The 18,527-nt window shown below is 42.1% G+C and overlaps 1 protein-coding gene across 1 annotated transcript; it reads left to right on the top strand.

The window, feature by feature from the left end:
- Positions 1-769: 769 nt before the first annotated feature.
- LOC137331254 (extracellular calcium-sensing receptor-like) lies at positions 770-17,313 on the top strand. The gene is made up of 6 exons (XM_067994916.1): positions 770-909; positions 6,653-6,944; positions 9,416-10,252; positions 12,940-13,167; positions 13,848-13,971; positions 16,397-17,313. Exons 1-6 carry the CDS (start codon positions 806-808, stop codon positions 17,311-17,313), a joined length of 2,502 nt encoding a protein of 833 aa, XP_067851017.1. The 5' UTR covers positions 770-805.
- The last annotated feature ends 1,214 nt before the right edge of the window (positions 17,314-18,527 follow it).

Below are 18,527 nucleotides of genomic sequence, written 5' to 3'. Positions count from 1 at the left end.
AGAGGGGAGATGAGGAGAATTTTTTTTACACAGCGAGTTATGATCTGGAATGCACTACCTGAAAAGATGGTGGAAGCAGATTCAATCGTAACTTTCAAAAGGGAATTGGATAAATACTTGAAAAGAGAAAATCTGCAGGGCTATGGGGAAAGAGCAGGATAGTGGGACTAATCAGAGAGCTCTTTCAAAGAGCCAGCACAGGCATGATGGTCCGAATGGCCTCCTTCTGTGCTGTATGATTCTAAGATTCTACAATGAAAATGTGAGTTTTTCTGGTTAACTGCTGCCCTTGTTGAGATCAGCACAGGTCTGAGATCCAACCCGGGGCCTTCCCACCTGCCAGATTAAGTTGCACACTGTGTAAACCCACTGAGCCTTTGGGGGAGGGGGTGGGAGCGAAGGGGGGTGGGGGCATATGTTTTATTTTACAAGATTTTAAAGCCAAGCGTAAAGCTAAGTTCCCATTGTCTTTATCCATGCAGATATAAATTATAACAATGTGCATTCTTCAGTTAGTATCTATTCTCCAGTGTAATGAAGGCTTTAGTGATTTGGGCAGGTTTGAACGATTCAGATTTATTTACTTGTAACATTTAATCACTTATCTATTCACTTGACATTAACTAATCTGCTGAGAGTGTATAAAAGGGGATGGGAAGGAACAGTGAGTTATAATTGCTGCATGAGAAAGATGACAATGTATTGCCTTTTGCCTTTGAGTTTGTTCCTTCTGATGAGTCCAGCTGATGGGACAGTTGAACCAACATGCAGACACCAAGGGAAGTTTGATCTTTCTGGAGTTTCTATGAAGGGCGATGTTGTCCTGAATGGCTTGTTTCCTATTCATTTTAGAATAATTAAACCAAACCTGTCCTTCACTGCAGAACCAGAGCCACAGTTCTGTGATGGGTAAGTCAGAATTTGTATTTTTTTACGCTGCAAATCACCTCAAACAATTCCAGTGAATGTTTTCACATGGCTTTAAAATCGTTAACGCTATCTAATTGTTCCTTAAATCAACACAAACAGCAAAGTAATACTTCATTTTTACAGAACGCAAATAAGCATTTAATATTAAGAGGAGGAGGTTGGAAGAATTTTTTTCAAATAAAGTATTGTTAGAATATGAAATGTTTTACCACAAGTAGCTATTAAAGCTGAGCCAAATGTGACATCTAAGAAAAAAAATATTTAGAGAATAGAACAGGGGAAATGAGGATAGGTAGCTCTAGTGGGAAGGTAGAAACACCATGGACACAATGGGTAAATTACCTTCCTTTCTACCAAAATTTCTATGATCATATAATTAAAATGCTTAATAATATACCATTGTAATAACATAGCCATTACTGTATTAGTATGTGCTAACTACATAAATATAATCTTAAGTTGTTAATTTTCATAATATTGTCAGAGCACTAGGCATTATCATTACAGTAATATTGAACATCAGGGAAAGCAGAATTTTCTTAGTTCTTTAAGTGTAGCCTCATTGTCCATATTATACATTTGTGAATAAGTCCGATAGATTGGTGGAATAATATTTAGTTAGCACTCAAAACATTTTTACTCAGAATTTTGTCGCAAAATAGATTGACCAGAAGGTATTTTCGTTTAATTTCCTTGAGTTTCTGATGAAAAATAAATGTATCTAGAACTTAGAGAACTTTTTCGCACCCATCCCTCCAATATTCTCCCGTATTTTACAACAGTGACTACACTTCAAAAGTATTTCATTGGCTGTAATAGACGTCCTGAGGTCATGAAAGGTGATACATAAATGCAAGTTATTTCTTTCTTTACTGTCCAGAATATGCTGTAGTTTAATTCCACTGGCACTAGCTAGCCTCTGGTATCTTGACCAAGTGGTTATTCTTTCTGTGTGAGCCTAGGCAGTGAGTGTAGGCAGACTGACTGCTCCATCAGTCAGTCCCATCCCTGGCCTTACCTGCTGCCCACAAATGAACATTTTCAAGCCGTGGTCACTGGGTAATGATTAGGAATTATTGATTATTCAAATTTCCTAGCCCAGAGATATTGAGACCCAAATGTAGTATCGTTGCTAAAATCAGTTAAAGCCACAAATTGGGAATCTAACCAGGAACCCTTATTCCTCTGAGTGGCTCAGTGATATCTCAATAGATTGCCTTTAACAACTGAACCATCGAAGGGCATCTAATTGTAAATTTAGACAAATAGATACTTTATTGTAATCTGTTGTAAAATAAAGTACAGAAGATATCTGTCCTAAACGCTGTAAATTATTATTAAATTTAAAAGAAAATAAATGATAGTTACAGAGAAGACATTCCAATTTCACTGAAGCAGTACTAAAGGTGCATTGAATTTATTGTGAAATTAGATACAATATTATTTTAACATTATAAAGACAATATTTTTACATAATTTACAGTTATAAGGATTATCAGGGTGAAATTTGACTTGGGCGAGGATGCAAAACATGCGGCATCGCATCAGCCACTTGTTATACGCCCGGCCCGATATTCAGTCCCATTAACTTCAGCGGAGCTGAATTCAGACGGGGCGTATAACAGGCAGCAGATGCGATTCCGCCCGCTTTGTGTCCCCACTCAAGTCAAATTTCACCCCCCTTAAGCTGTTTTGCACAATTTTCAAAGTTACGGGGCAGATCAGTAGTGTTCGGATCATGTAAGCAACATCAATTAAGTTTGAAAAATCAAAGTATTCAGAAGTCTGTTGAGCAAGGTGTGTCTTCAATGGCAACAGTCAAGCATCAGAGAACATTAACAATTTTTTTAACGGATATGACAAAAATATTACAACCAGTTAAATATGTTTTTTAAGAAGTTCCACTGATGGCTCAGTGGATCGAGGCACCATCCAGTGTAGAACAGGAAGGCTCCCGGTTTTGCACTGTAGCGCAAGATGGGCAATATTAAATCGGCAGCTTGTTTTATACCTCGCCCGCTGACTTCAACGGAAAAGAAAATCAGGCGTGGTGTAAAACAAGCTGCCAATTCACTATCGCCCATTTTGCACTACTGCCCAAGATCAGTTTCACTCCCCTCATGTTCGGTCTGTGCTGAATTAACTGATCTCACCTAGGCAGGCAGTGGGCCCCACAACCGGCTCAGTGGCCCTGAGCAAAGGAAGGCAAAAAAAAAAATCTACCACGGTTGCCATTTCCGGTCAAGGGCACTTACTGAAAAGTGCTTGCGTGGTAGTATTGAAAGAAGATAGGATGGAGACCAGCTGTGATGCTCTCCATGGTAAAATATCTTGTCTGGGTTCAAGCATGAAGAATGAACATTTGAGATAAGTACTGGAGGGTTGTCGGTGTCCATGGAGCTGTGCTCCGATGAGTCAGGATGGTACAAAAAAGGAAAAAAAATTTAAAAATTGAATGCAAGATAAAATATATCAAATTAATTGGGGTAGTTTTTACTTCGAGCTTTGTGGAAAGCTGGACCGATGTCTGTTATACGCCCTATCCCATTTACCTTTCCATTGACCAATGAGTGTATAATGGCTGGTCAATGTGTGACAGTTTTCTGCCCAAACCCAAAGTGTTTTATCCCCAGTATGTTTTAATATAAAATAGTGCATCTTTATCCTTAAATTTATATTAACTTAGATTTATTTTTGCACCCCTGCACTTATCAGTAAGTGTGGAGATGCAACCCTGAGAAATAGAAGATTCTCCTACTCGATGAGCCCTGCAATGGCACCTATGAACTGCTAGATCAGCTTCAATGGAAGTCCGTTGTAATATAAAACTCCTTAAATGACTCTGACAAAATCACTCCACTGCAGCCTCAGGATATGAACTGCTTCTTAACCAGCAAGATATTTTTTCATCTTGTTGCCTCCAAGGAGACATTAATAAATTAGTGTCAATTAGCACTGAACATAAAACTATCTTATGTTGCACATAGATATCTACTGGGAAATGGGTTTAGAGGCCAGATTATATTTCACTTATTATTATAAATTAAAGTAGTGGAGCGCTTTACTTTGTCTATATGGATTTGACATTTACACAGTGCTTTCACTTTCAAGCCAGTTATACTACCAGGTTTGCATTGATGTGAAATAGTTTCATCTTTGCATTGATCTAAACGCTTACTGTAATTTAGAGATGCCACACGACTCAGATTCAGAGAAATAAAAACAGAAAATGCTGGAAACACTCAACAGGTCAGGCAGCCTCTGTGGAGAGAGGAACAGAGTTCAGATCAATGACATTTCGTCAGAACTGGAAGATGCTGGAGATGAACTGCTTTTAATAAATATAGAGCCAGAGAAAAGGTGGGGAGAAAGGAAAGAACAAAAGGGAAAGGTCTGTAATAAGGTGGAGGGCAGGAACGATTAAACAACAAAAGGGATGATGGTACAAGATAAAAGGAAGTGATAATGGGACAAAAGATGGGTCTAAAGGAAGTGTAAATGGCTACAGAATATCCAAGAGAAATTGAGCGCGATGGTTAAGATCTGAAGTTGTTAAAGTCAATGTTAAGGCTGTAAAGTGCCTAGTAGAAAGATGAGGTGCTGTTCCTCGAGCTTGCGTTGAGCTTCACTGAAACAGTGTAGGAGGCCAAGGACAGAGAGGTCAGAGTGGGAGTGGGATGGAGAATTAAAATGGCATTCAGAGAATTCATTTTTATTCGACCGGAGATCTATGTGGAGGTGCCAGCATAACGTGGGTCTGCTAGCCCTATGTGTATAGATACCAACCTCAAACCAGTACCTGTAGCATAATAACATCTCTAGAAGTGAACAGGAGTAGTGTGGCATATCGTATAGCACAGGCAGTAATCTTTAAAGGGGAAGCCAACACTGTTTGCAAATGTTTTTGCAGTTTCCCAACAAGCATAATTTGTTTCTAGTTTTCTGCACCATATGCTGTTTTATTGTGAAGATAATTATCATCCAGCATTCCTCTTCCTTCCGCTATGGTACAGTGCTGCTGCCACTGAGAGCACCAGTGTCAGAGTGAGACAGATGGAGGTTTGACACCCACTCTTTCAGTTCTCAATCAGACCTACACAAGGAGAGAACTACTAAGCATATGTTATGGTGTCTCTCTGCAATGGGGAGGAGAAATCTGAAAAGCAAGTCACATCTGAATGGAGCCCCACATCGCTAGTTGTAAGGGGGATTGTCTAGTCTTTCAACAGCCTGAGTATGAAGGCCAGAGGACCTAAGATGCCAAGTATAAATATTACCGCAGAATTTTTAAAAATTACCTTTGATTGTTTTGTTTTTCCATTTTCTTTCTGTGTATCTTTTTCATTTCAATATACATCATTTAATGTATAAATACATCATAAATCCATTAAAGGGAAAGCTAGATAAGTACATGAGGAAGAAAGGAATAGAAGGATATGTTGATAGGTTGAGATGAAGTAAGATGGGAGGAGGCTTCTGTGGAGCATAAACACCGGCATAGAACCATTGGGCCAAATGGTCTGTTTCTGCGCTGTGAATTTTATGTAATTCTATGAAATGATTCTCTTTAATAATTTTGCATCATTACAGTGGTCTGGTCCTCTAAAGTACATATGTTTTGAAGATAATGAGTGTGGCATGAAATGGAAGAGATGGGAAGAAACAACTAGCACCAAGTCCCGTTCTCCCATCACCCCTGTGCTCGCTGATCTACATAGGCTCCCGGTCCGGTAACACCTCGATTTTCAAATCCTCATCCTTGTTTTTAAATCCCTCCATGGCCTCGCCCCTCCCTATCTCTGTAACCTCCTCCAGCCATAAAACCCTCTGCGATCTTTGCACTCCTCCAGTTCTTGCCTCTTGCACATCTCCAATTTTAAGCACTCCACCATTGGCGGCCGTGCCTTCAGCTGCCTAGACCTTAAGCTCTGGAATTACCTCCCTAAACCTCTCCGCCTCTCTACCTCTCTCTCCTCCTTTAAGACGCTCCTTAAAACCTATCTCTTTGACCAAGCATTTGGCCATGTGTTCTAATACCTCCTTATGTGGCTCAGTGTGAAATTTTCTTTGATACACTCCTGTGAAGCATCTTGGGATGTCTTACTATGTTAAAAGCACTATATAAATGCAAGTTGTTGTTGTTTTGTTATCAGGTCTTTAGGAGGTCACAAAACACTTCAAATTATTTTTCAAGTGTTTCTTATGTAAGATCCCACAGTCAGAAGAGGAGATGAATTGCCAGTTAATCTGGTTTTAGTGGTGGGAAGAATGTTGTCCAGGATAACTCCCCTGCTCTTCTTTGAATTTTGCGATGGGATCTTTTACATCCACCTGAACAGGCAGACAGGCCCTCAGTTCAACATCTCATCCAAAAGATGACGCCTCCAACAATACAGCACTCATCACTGAAGTGTCAGCCCCGATCATATGCTCAAGTCCAGGAGAGGGGGCTTCCACCCATTATCTTCCAATTCAGAGGCCAGAATGTTACTAACTAAGCCAAGCTAATGCTATCAATATAACTGGTAGTTATAATAATAATATTAGTAATTACTGTTACATTTCATGGTCTGACAGGCTACAGTTTCATCATTTGCTTTCCACTCAAACTTACGATATGACATTTGATATTACATTTTTTGGTATGACACATGATATTCTCAAACCTTCTAAGCTTTGGATTTGTAAATCAAGCATTAACCAATGTCCATATATTTCTCAGTTTCAATTCCAGGTCCTTTCGCTGGATGCAGACGATGCTTTTTGCATTACAAGAAATAAACAAAGACCCAGTGCTCCTGCCAAATGTAACACTGGGCTATAATATTTATGACACGTGTACCACGCCAACACATTCATTAAGGGCAGCTTTAACATTAGCCAGTGGAGTGTATGAAGATGTCTCCAATTACAGCTGCGAGGGAACTTCTTCCATTCCTGTGATTGTTGGTGACTCAGGGTCAACACAATCCTTGGTGGTAGCAAAAACTGTGACACCCTTCAAAATTCCAATGGTAAGATCATAATTGTGCACATGAGCTTTAGACCACAGTTCAGAAATGCTTCCTGACATCACCCCTGAATGGCCTAGCTCTAATTTTCAGATTATGCTACCTTGTTCTGGACTACCCCACCAGAGAAAATATTTTCTCTCTAACTATAAACTTGCTTTTATATAAAATCTTACCATGTCTTTAGGACACTCCAAAGCACTTCACATTCAAAAAATTACTTTTAAAGTGTAGTCATTGTTGCAAACATGCAACCAATGTTGTGCCCAGCAAGGTCCTACAAATAGCATATCATAATATCATAGTATCATAGGAGGTACAGCAGGCCATTCGGCCCATCATGCCTATGTCGGCTCTTTGAAAGGGCTAGCCATTAGTCCCATTCCCCTCCTCTTTCCTCACGGTGTTGTAAATTTTTCCTTTCAAGTATTTATCCAATTCCCTTTAGAATGTTACTATTGAATCTGCATCCAGCACCCTTGTATTTAAGTTACTTTAATAACTTCAAACTTTAGCTGTAATTCCTTCACAGCAATGGATGTTTCTGCTGTGGGGAGAACATAAGAGCATAAGAAATAGGAGCAAGAGTAGGCTCTCCAGCCCCTCGAACCTGCTCCGCCATTCAACAAGATCATGGCAGATCTCCTACCTCAACGCCATTTTCCTGCACCATCCCCATATCCCTTGATGCCTCTAGAAATCTATCGCTCTCTGTTTTTAATGTACTCAATGGTTTAGCCTCCACAGCCCTCTGAGGTATAGAATTTCAAAGATTCACCACCCTCTGAGTGAAGAAATTTCTCCTCATCTCAGTCCGAAATGGCCTATCCCTTATTCTGAGACTGTGACCCTTGGTTCTAGACTCCCCAGCCAGGGGAAACATCCTCCCTGCATTTACCCTGTCGAGCCCTGTAAGGGAGGGTCTATCAGTGTCTGGGGAAAGGGAGGTGGGTTGATATTTGGGTCAGAGACCCTTTGCTAGAGCTCAGCAGTGGCAGGTGTTGAACGATTATGTAAATTGGGCATGTTTTCACTGGAAAAGAGAAAGTTGTGAAGTTATATGATTGAGGTCGATTGCTGTTTTTAGGATTCTAAAGGGACTAGATAACGTAGACAGTGACAAGCTATTTCACCTCATCTGGAATGGCAGAACCTGAGGACGTGGCCTGCACTTGAAGGGGAGTAAATTCAAAACAAATCTGCGGAAACAATGAGGGCCATTTTAACCTAACTTGCCGGGTGGGAAAGCAACGTCTTCAAGTCTGTCGCCTGTTTTACACTCCGCCTGATTTTGCCCTCCATTGACTTTAATGAAGCGTAAAATCGGGCGGAGTGTAGAAAGGGCAGTCCAGGGGACCCGTCCAGTTCTCACCATGAGGGTTACGTTAAAATTGCCCTGAATATTTCAGTGCATGAGTGGAACAGGCTCCCTAGGGAGATGGTGGAAGCAGTTAGTATTGATTCCTTCAGTAAATAACATTTTGTGATACAAATTATGAGTCATTTGAGACATGACCTGTGGTAAGTGTAACAGGCTTGGGAGGAAAAAGGTGACTTTGTTTCCTATAGTTCCCAAAGCTCTCCACCACTGGGGTGTCAATTCTGGGATCTGTTGTAGACTAATTGATAGAGATTGATTGCTATGATTAGTCAACAACTCCATTATCGTTGTATCATATGACTACCAGGATGGTAGAAGGCAAACTAGGCGGAACTTGGTCTTTTGTCGTCTAACAATTCCTATATTTCTATGTTCTCAAAAGGCTACTGTTTATGTACAAGCTTTGATACCGAGTGTTATCAGATTATTGCATCATGAGGGCATCGCTTACACACTCATACTGTCCACAGGGGGAAGAAAGTGGTGATCCTGGCCAATTTCCGCAGTCTAGACTAGGCCAGTGAGGACAATCAGAATGTCCCTAGTACCCTTTGATGTGAGCAGTGGATGACCCTAGTAGGTTGTGTTGATGTTCAGTGTGTTTGCTGGGGGTGAGAGAGAATCATTATTAGAAGAGTTGGTTAGGACTACCAACTGGTTCAATTTGTCATTTGGTTTGAATGTTGCGGAACTATTAAAGTCACACTTTTACAACTTGCTAGTTTTACTTGGTTGAGGATTGTCATGTATGCAAAAGAGAAAAAAAAATCTAACATTGTCCAACTAAATCCAATTGATTGAGCAGCATTAATAGCAATTATAAAGGATTAGAACAGGCTGATATCCTGACCTGGAAGTGGATGTGGGGATGGACATTGCTGAATAGTTAATAAGAGGATAAAACTTAGAACAGTGAGACCACAAAATCTTCCCTCCCCTAAGTTGATATAGTGGAACCTCCACCATTTGTACCATTCTAACGTGGTTTCTGCATCTGCATTCAAATTTATTATGTTCAAGTGATAGTTCTATTCTCATTTCTCAATTATCTGTGAAACATTACATGATATCTTCCATTGTTGATTTTCTCCAGGTCAGCTACTTCTCATCCTGTACATGTCTCAGCAACAGAAATGAATTCCCAGCCTTTTTCAGAACAATACCAAGCGATGCCTTCCAGGCCAGAGCTGTAGCTCAATTAGTGCACCGGTTCGGATGGACCTGGATTGGATCGATCGCTGGCGATGATGACTACGGACAGAATGGGATTCAAGCATTCAGCGACGAAGTCAGAAAACATGGCGTTTGCATCGCTTTTACTGAAGTAATTCCAAAAGTGTATTCCAGGCGAAAGATGCTTCAAATAACAGAGACAATCAAAACGTCTACCGCAAGGGTCATTGTCATGTTTGCTCTTGAGGGAGATGCGTATCCTTTAATCAGAGAAGTTGTAAAGCAAAATATCACTGGTAGGCAATGGATAGCGAGCGAGGCCTGGGTTACATCTGCTTTAATTGCAACGAGTAAAAATTTCCTGTCTCTGAGCGGGACAATAGGGTTTGCAATCCCCAGAGCAGAAATTCCAGGCCTGAGAAATTTCCTTCTTCAAGCCCATCCTTTCAAAACTCCGAATAATGTGTTTGTGAAAGAATTGTGGGAAACAATATTTAAATGTTCTATTGGGACACCAGCCGAACGCAAAGGGCAGAGCGCGTCAATGTTACCTCGGAAAAAATGCACAGGATCGGAAGAATTAAACAATACTTACAATATATATTCTGATGTATCAGAATTAAGAATTTCATACAACGTGTACAAAGCAATATATGCAATAGCTCATTCCCTTCACAATTTACATTCATGTGAAAATGGTAGCGGCCCGTTTGACAACCGAACTTGCGGAAACATCTTTGACTTCCAACCTTGGCAGGTAAAGTATTTTAAGAATTGTAAAACAATTTAAAATCCGTAAAATTCCACTGTGCTGCAGATCCAAGGGTCAGAGAGCATGTCATCACTGAGGTTGAAAAGAGACGGAGAGAAAGAGAAGATAAATGAAGAACCAGGAGCAAAAATCAACGGGCCACATTTCGGGTGCTTATATTGGGATCACGGGTGCCGGTGCCCTCCAGTACTGACCCGGCCGGAGTTTTGCAGAGTGAGCAGGAGGTCACTTCACTTGTTTGGCCTTTGGGTGCCTGAAATATGGTCTATTATCCTGTGCCTATCTGCCCCATGGGCCTGGAAAATCCTATGCCTGCCTACAATCAGGGAGGATTGCCCAGGCTCCTCACTCCTCAAGACCCTATCCACCTTCCCCTTGACCCCCATGTAAAGCGGGGCGGTAACCCAGATTTTTTTAAATTCCATTTCTTGGGGGGCTGAGACTACTTCCCTGGGCTGGACCCCTCGGCGAGGCCCACTCATGTCCATTTGGATGCCAGTACGCCTCATATCTCTCAGCATAGTAGCCTCCAGTAATACACTGGATCCCTTATGAGCCATAGAAGCTGTACTCCCAGTATAGGGAGTCCGTGCCCATGGCTTTGTTGTCTTGCAGTCTTTCAGGCTTTTTTCTCTAGAAAAGAGAAGGCTGTGGGGTGACCTAATGGAGGTCTTTAAAATTATGAAGGGGTTTGATAAGTAGACGTGGAGCAGATGTTTCCACTTGGGGGGGGAGACCAAAACTAGGGGCCATAAATATGAGATAGTCACCAATAAATACAATAGGGAATTCAAGAGAAATTTCTTTACCCAAAGAGTGGTAAGAATGTGGAACTTGTTACCACACGGAATAATTGAGGCAACCAGCATAGATGCATTTTAGAAGAAGCTAGATAAATACATGACGGAGAAAGGAATAGAAGGATATGCTGATAGGGTTAGATGAAGAGAGGTGGGAGGAAGCTTGTGTGGAGCAAAAATGCCAGCATAGACCAGTTGGGCCAAATGGCCTGTTTCTGTGCTGTAAATTCTATGTAATTCTACGTAAGGGACAGGCAAAGGTTCTGTCTCTTACAAGGCTAACAGGAATTCCTGGTGGCAACGGGAACCCGGCATAACTTAGTCCCTGCCTTTTTCCAATGGGTTTCGCCTGACTCCCACTGGAGTTACAGCAAAATCCTTGCGGAAATTCAGAGCCGTACTATTTAGTTTTTGATGCTTGACTTTTAAAAGCTTTTAGGAGAAACAAAAGGACGAAGGAGGTAAAGAATTGCATTATTGAGGTCCTAAAACACGAGTTAGAGAGGGAGTTGCTGTGATGAGTCTTCATTTCAATGCAGCGAGGATTCAGGAAGGAATTAGGGTCTGTAGGATGTGAAATACTTCCAAATAGGGATAAGAATAAAATTAAAATGTGGAACTAAGAGTAATATGGAATGTAATGAAGCTATTGCTTTATGCATGCTTGTTGGGAAATGTTGCAACAGCAACATGCCACAACAAGCAATCTGTGTAGTTGCGTTCAGCTGAAGCTCTGGTATAATTGTCTCCATTTAAGATTTCTTTTAAACTTAGTAAATCTGATTTACCCACAATCTGCCTTTAAGGCAGAGAGCAACAGCTATGGATATAGAAGGAAAGGAAGAAGTTGCATTTATATATTGCTTTTCACAACCTCAGGATGTCCTAAAGTGTTTTACAATCACTTAGCACATCATCAGGCTGGGGGGTTATGTACTGATAAATGATTCTGCTTGTCGGGGAATCCAAAACCAGTGGTCATAAATATAAGATAGTCCCTAATAAATCCAATGAGGAATTCAGGAGAAACTTCTTTACCCAGAAAGTGATTAGAATGTGGAACTTGCTACCACATGGAGTAGTTGAGGCAAATAGCATAGATGTATTTAAGGGGAAACTAGATAAGTATATGAGGGATGAAAAGGAATAGGAGGATTTGCTGATGGGGTTAGATGAAGTAGGGTGGGAGGAGGCTTATATGGAGCATAAACACCGGCATAGACCGATTGGGCCGAATGGCATTTTTCTGTGCTGTAAATTCTATGTAATTCGATGTAACCGACCAGTATGATGGGATGAATGGTCTTTTCTTTTACCTCAAAAAATATTAGTTTTTCATTTAGGTATCAGAACTACAAACTTTTTTTTGCAGTCCTGCATATTGAAGTCAATGGTAAAGAAAATTGGGCGGGGTGTAAATCGGGCAGGGTGTAAATCGGGCGGGTGTAAAATGGGCGGTGTAAATCAGGTGGGTGTAAAACGGGTGGATATAAATCAGGCAGGTGTAAGACGGGTGGGTGCAAAACGGGTGGGTGCAAAACGGGCGGGTGTAAATCGGGCGTGGAGTAAAACGGGCGGGTGTAAATCAGGTGGGTATAAAACGGGGGGTGTAAAACGGGTGGATATAAATTGGGTGGGTGTAAACGGGTGGGTGTAAAACGGGAGGGGTGTAAAACGGGTGGGTGTAAATCGGGCAGGGTGTAAAACAGTCGGGTGTAAAATGGGCTGCCGATTTGCTATCACCGGTTTTGAGCTACCACTCAAAGACCAATGGCAGAAATTGGAAATAAAGAATTGACTAAAAAGACATAAAACTGAGAGCTTATATTGATTTTGTTGGCAATCTATTGTAACCTCTACCTTTTTGCTCAGCTCTTACATTACTTGAAAGAAGTAAGATACACCAGTAAGTTGGGAGAAGAAATCTATTTTGATGAGAACGGTGATATAGTTGCAACATATGACATTGTGAACTGGCAGAAGAGTGAAGATGGCTCAGTCAGATTTGTGCACGTGGGGCGTTTTGATGCAGCTACAGAATCAGGACAAGATCTTGTGATACATGAGAACGCTATCGTCTGGACTGGTGAGAAGGCTGAGGTAAACCATTGCAGTCGTGTGTCTACCTTGAAGACTTATCATTGTGCTCAATATACAGAGTCAATGTACGATTTTCATCATGTCTAGAATCCATAGTATGTTTTGCAACAGCAGCAGTCATTTTGATTCTATTGGCTTCCAACTCTAGAAGTCAAGCTAGTACACCCGTCTTTCAGGAATCTTGAATGTACTGACTTTACAAACTGGTTAGACAATTTCTCATTGAGATAGTTGACCTTGAATTTCTGCAGGAGTTGTCCCAATCTCCTTTGCAGAAATTCAGGGCCCAGATGTTATTGTATATGCAAACAACTGGATGACCTCTAATATCTATTATTATATAAGTATAATTTCTAGAATGAATCATTACAAAATATGAGTGGCACTTAATGACTTATGCAATCTGCATTGGGGAAAACTTGTTCTGATTGCTCAGTGTTGATAATGTTGTGAATATGGTGGCAAAATTTCTTCTGATCTCTACTGCCAGGGCGCTCTTTTACAAATTTGCCAGAAATAGCAAACATAGGAAATATGGCCACTATCTTACAAATATGGTCACTAACATTTCGCAACCAGAAGAAATCTCACCCCAAAATTTCTGGGTTTTATTCAGTTTCGCGTGTTATAATCTGTTATGTAATCATACATGCACTTTGTTCTTTTCTTTAATATCTCAGGTCCCAGAGTCATTATGCAGTAAAAGTTGTCCTCCTGGCACAAGGAAAGCAATTCAAAATGGGGAACAGATCTGCTGCTTTGACTGTCTACCATGTGCTGATGGTGAAATTAGCAATGAAATAGGTACATATATTTATCTTATGATTGTCCATTGTCATGAGTAGACTTCAAAAGGATTCTTTATGTCAATTCATTGGATAAGAGGGGAGATGAGGAGAATTTTTTTTACGCAGCGAGTTGTTTTGATCTGGAATGCTCTGCCTGAAAGGGTGGTGGAAGCAGATTCAGTAGTAATTTTCAAAAGACAATTGGATAAATACTTGAAAAGGAAAAAAATTGCAGGGCTATGGGGAAAGGGACAGGGGAGTGGGACCAATTGGATAGCTCCTTCAAAGAGCATGATGGGACGAATGGCCTCCTTCTGTGCTGTATGATTCTATGATCCTATAATAATACTTCCTTTAAGGTGGAAGGATATTAGCAACCTCCACCCCCCCCACCCACCCCCTCCGCAACAGCTATGACCCAGTGGATAAATGCACCATGCTGTGGGGCACTGACCCAAATAAGACTGGAGAGGTCCAGAGTTTGACGTTTGCTGAGTTAGCTCATCCCAGTCAGGGCAGCAACAAGGGTGCTACTGTTAGCCTCAGCATTTTCAAGCTAAGAAGGAGACAACTGGTAAGGGCTCCTGGTCATAATCACAACCCAGGCAACCATGCCAGAAGTTCACATATGGGGATGCCTGTTGAGGGCCAGGTTGTATTCAGCTGTGCTGTTGTTTGTAGTCTGATATCTCGCCAATAGTCATTGCCCAGGCTCACACATACGGAACAGCAACTTGGGTGCTTCAAGTGGAGCTGACTGCTCTAATCCCATTCCCCTGCCTTTTGTCTATACCCTTTTATATTCTTCCTCTTCAAATAGTTACCAATTCCTTTTAAAATAAAATTATGCGGTGGGAAGCACCATGCTTTTTAAAACCAGGGTTTGAGTCAAGTCTGGGTTTATGGGATGAAATTTTTTTCTTCTCACTTGGTAGTTTTGAGCATTTTTGAACCGGTTCCTAGTGAGCATGGGCACGATTTTAAAAGGGAAAAACGGGTGGCGGGGGGGGGGCGGGGGGGCATTCAAAATCGCAATCATTTCAGACCCGCCCCCCCCCCAACCTGCCACCAACCCGCTCAATTCCGGTTTTCACCAGGGCGGGCGACCAACCCGCTCCCAGGAGTTGGATTGGTGATTAAAACTTTTCAAGGAGGCTGCAGGCCTCCATTTGTTCAGAGTTTCCAATTTCAACCCCTGGGGGCCGGGATTCCCGGGCCTTCCCTTTTACGCATGTGAAAGTAGGCAAGAAGTTCCCAAAACTAACAGGTATTTGCCTTTCTGGCAAAGGTTGTGGGTCCGGAGGAGCAGGAGCACTTCCCCTAGGCCCAACAAGCCTACCTGCAATGAACCCCCAACGATCGTGGACCCCCCCCAATCTCCGACCCCCCCCTCAATGATTGGGGACCCCGTCCTGATCTCCGATCCCCCCCCCCAACGATCGTGGACACCCCCAATCTCCGACCCCTCCCCAACAATAAGGGACCCCCCCCCACCAATCTCCGATTACCCCCGCTAACGATTGTAGACCACCCCCCGATCTCTGCCCCCCACAATGATTATGAACCCCCTCCCAATCTCCGACCCCTCCCCAACGATCGCAGAACCCTGCGATGACCCCCCCGATTACCCCCCCGACGATCGTGGATCCCGCGATGATGCCCGATCCCAACACCCCATGTGACTGACCCCCAATCCCAGCCCCCATGACTGACACCCCATGCTGTGACTCCCATGCCCACCAGTGCCCCCATGCCAACCCATGCCCATGTGCCCCCATGACCCACCCATGCCCCCCCCAATCCATACAAACAAAGACTTACCTGAAGACTTACCTGAACACGTCCTCTTCCTCGCTGCTCTCCCGTTCGACTGAGACCAGCCTGTCAATCAAGCCGGTCAGTCCGACGGCAAAGCAACAAGAAGAAATAAAAGACATCCTTACGTCAAAATTGCAAGGACGCCTGGCTGTCCGCAATTTGACCCCCCTGCCCCCATCCCGGCTTGAGGTCAAAATCATGCCCCACGTGTTCACTGCCCTGCACACTCTCCTTAATTTGGCTCTAATTGACACTAAATGAGCAATTTCACTCAGAGATGCCACAAAGGAGGAAAACGCAAGATGTTTCAATGCTGTAGCATGGGAGACATAATTGGCATTGGGTCAGGACAGAGCGAGCTTTATTTTGTACTATACCTGACCTGGGAGAACTTGATGCTGAATCTGAGAGCTTGGAAATGATGTGTGCTGTATTTCCCAGCATTATCACTCACTTGTTAAAGCTAATAATTCACCAAAAATAGACTCAGTTTATTCTATTGGGGTGAGCTGCATCCAAAAAAGAAGAATCAGAGAAATGTTTAAGTATGTGTAAGGGAATGTATTGTTTGATGGTAGATTGTATATAAATCTACCGTTACTTCTTTTTTAAATTTATCTCAGATTCACTAAACTGTATTCCATGTGCATTGGAATATTGGTCCAACCCACAAAGAAATGAATGCATCCCAAAAGAAATTGAGTTCCTCTCATTTGAAGACGCCATGGGAATCACACTGACCACTGTGTCCTTGCTGGGAACGGCCAGCACAGTGGCTGTCGCCGGAGTCCTCTGGTATTACAGGAAGACTCCGATCGTTCGAGCCAACAATTCCGAGCTCAGTTTCCTTCTTCTCTTTTCGTTGATGTTGTGCTTCCTGTGCTCGCTGACTTTTATTGGCCAACCCTCAGCGTGGTCCTGCATGCTGAGGCACACACTGTTTGGTGTCAGCTTCGTTCTCTGCATCTCGTGCGTGCTGGCCAAAACCCTGGTTGTGCTGATGGCGTTTCAAGCCACTCTCCCTAACAATAACCTGATGAAATGGTTCGGGACTCTGCAGCAAATCCTCAGCGTCCTGCTCTGCACAGTCGTCCAAGTTGCAATCTGTGTTGTGTGGCTTATTGTGTCGTCACCATTTCCAGTAAAGCAGACTAAATATTACAAGGAGAAGATTATTTTTGAGTGTGATTTAGGGTCAGTGATGGCGTTTTGCTGTGTGCTGGGTTATATCGGCTTTCTATCCTGCATGAGCTTTGTTCTTGCATTTTTGGCCCGAAAGCTGCCGGATAATTTCAACGAGGCTAAATTCATCACCTTTAGCATGCTGATCTTCTGTGCTGTTTGGCTGACCTTTATCCCAGCCTATGTCAGTTCCCCTGGAAAATACACCGTCGCTGTCGAGATCTTTGCCATTTTGTCATCGAGCTTTGGCCTGCTCATCTGCATATTTGTACCAAAATGTTATATAATCCTGTTAAAACCAGAAAAAAACACCAAGAAACATCTAATGGCCAAATCCTATCCCAAAAAATCAATTTAAGTTCTAGTTTCTCCTTCATTGAATTTAAGTTTGATGCTTCATACAATGTTATGCATTGTAGAAAGATATGGAGGGGGATGATTACATCTGTAGATTATGTACCAAAATTGCAACTTTGTTTCCAAATGATGGGTATATGCTTTCATCATATGTGCATAGAGGAACTTTTTGTCCATGGAATAAGATTGCATTATTGTCCCTGCTGCATTTTGTGGGCCTTTTGTGAAGGATAGATTGTGGTTAGTTTAAGAGGACCATCTGTCCTGGGACAGCAAGGCAATGGGATAAAAATTCCTCTGGTCAGTCTGTTTAGCGACATTGTAAACCCATTGGTGAAAATTTAATCTGTTTGGTTTCTCTACTGAAATCGTAAACACTTTGGGACAGATTGACTCGCTCCTGAACAGGCAGCTATTGAATCACCTGCGGGAAAATTTGGTGAGGAGGAGCCCAGGCTCATTACGGCCTACCTGATTTTTCCTTCCCATTTAAATTAACGGCCAAAAAAAATCTACCGGTTTCCGTTAGGGGTGTGAACTCCTCCCCACCTGATTTTCCTGTATTCTCTGCACTCAGGCAATCCACTAACCGCAACTGCAAGAACAAGAAAATCTGCCCCATTCTTTAAGAAGCTGTCCACTGATTTTCAAAAAATAGCAATCAGACAAATTATTATCCCAATATTAGCAGATAGTTTAACCCTAACATGTAATTTTATACAGTGAAGTCCAGCATAGCATTAGCAGATATTTCAGTCACATACAAACATGCGAAATTGATGGGCAGGAAAAGACCAGTTGGTCCATCAAGCCTGCTCCAAAATACACTGGCCCAGCATTTGCTGTAGCAGGGCAATGAATTGTGCCTGCCCTTAGTTAGACTTTCCCTTGCCCTTTTAATCTCGATGATATTTTATGCCACAAGTTGCTGGGGGTGCGAGATGGAAACGGTGTGGCACCCTCTACAGGGCATCTGGGATCTGAGCGAACAGGGCAAGCAACTGTGTATCTCCTTAACCAATCAGATTGAAGGATTGTGAAATTAACAGCACATGGACCGAGAAGGAAGTGTAAGTTAGAATGGTGAATTCAATGTCAAATCAGGTATAGAAAGAGAAATAAAGAGAGGGAAAGAAAGATTGGATTAAAAGACAGAAAGAAAAAGTTAAAAAAAATCTCCAACACTTATAATAGTTAATTTTCAGTGCCAGAGAG

Source organism: Heptranchias perlo, chromosome 13 (genome assembly GCF_035084215.1).
Source record: "Heptranchias perlo isolate sHepPer1 chromosome 13, sHepPer1.hap1, whole genome shotgun sequence".
NCBI classification, from domain to species: Eukaryota; Metazoa; Chordata; class Chondrichthyes; order Hexanchiformes; family Hexanchidae; genus Heptranchias; species Heptranchias perlo.
Note: the sequence above shows the minus strand (reverse complement) of the source record. Positions and strands in the feature narration are given on the sequence as shown.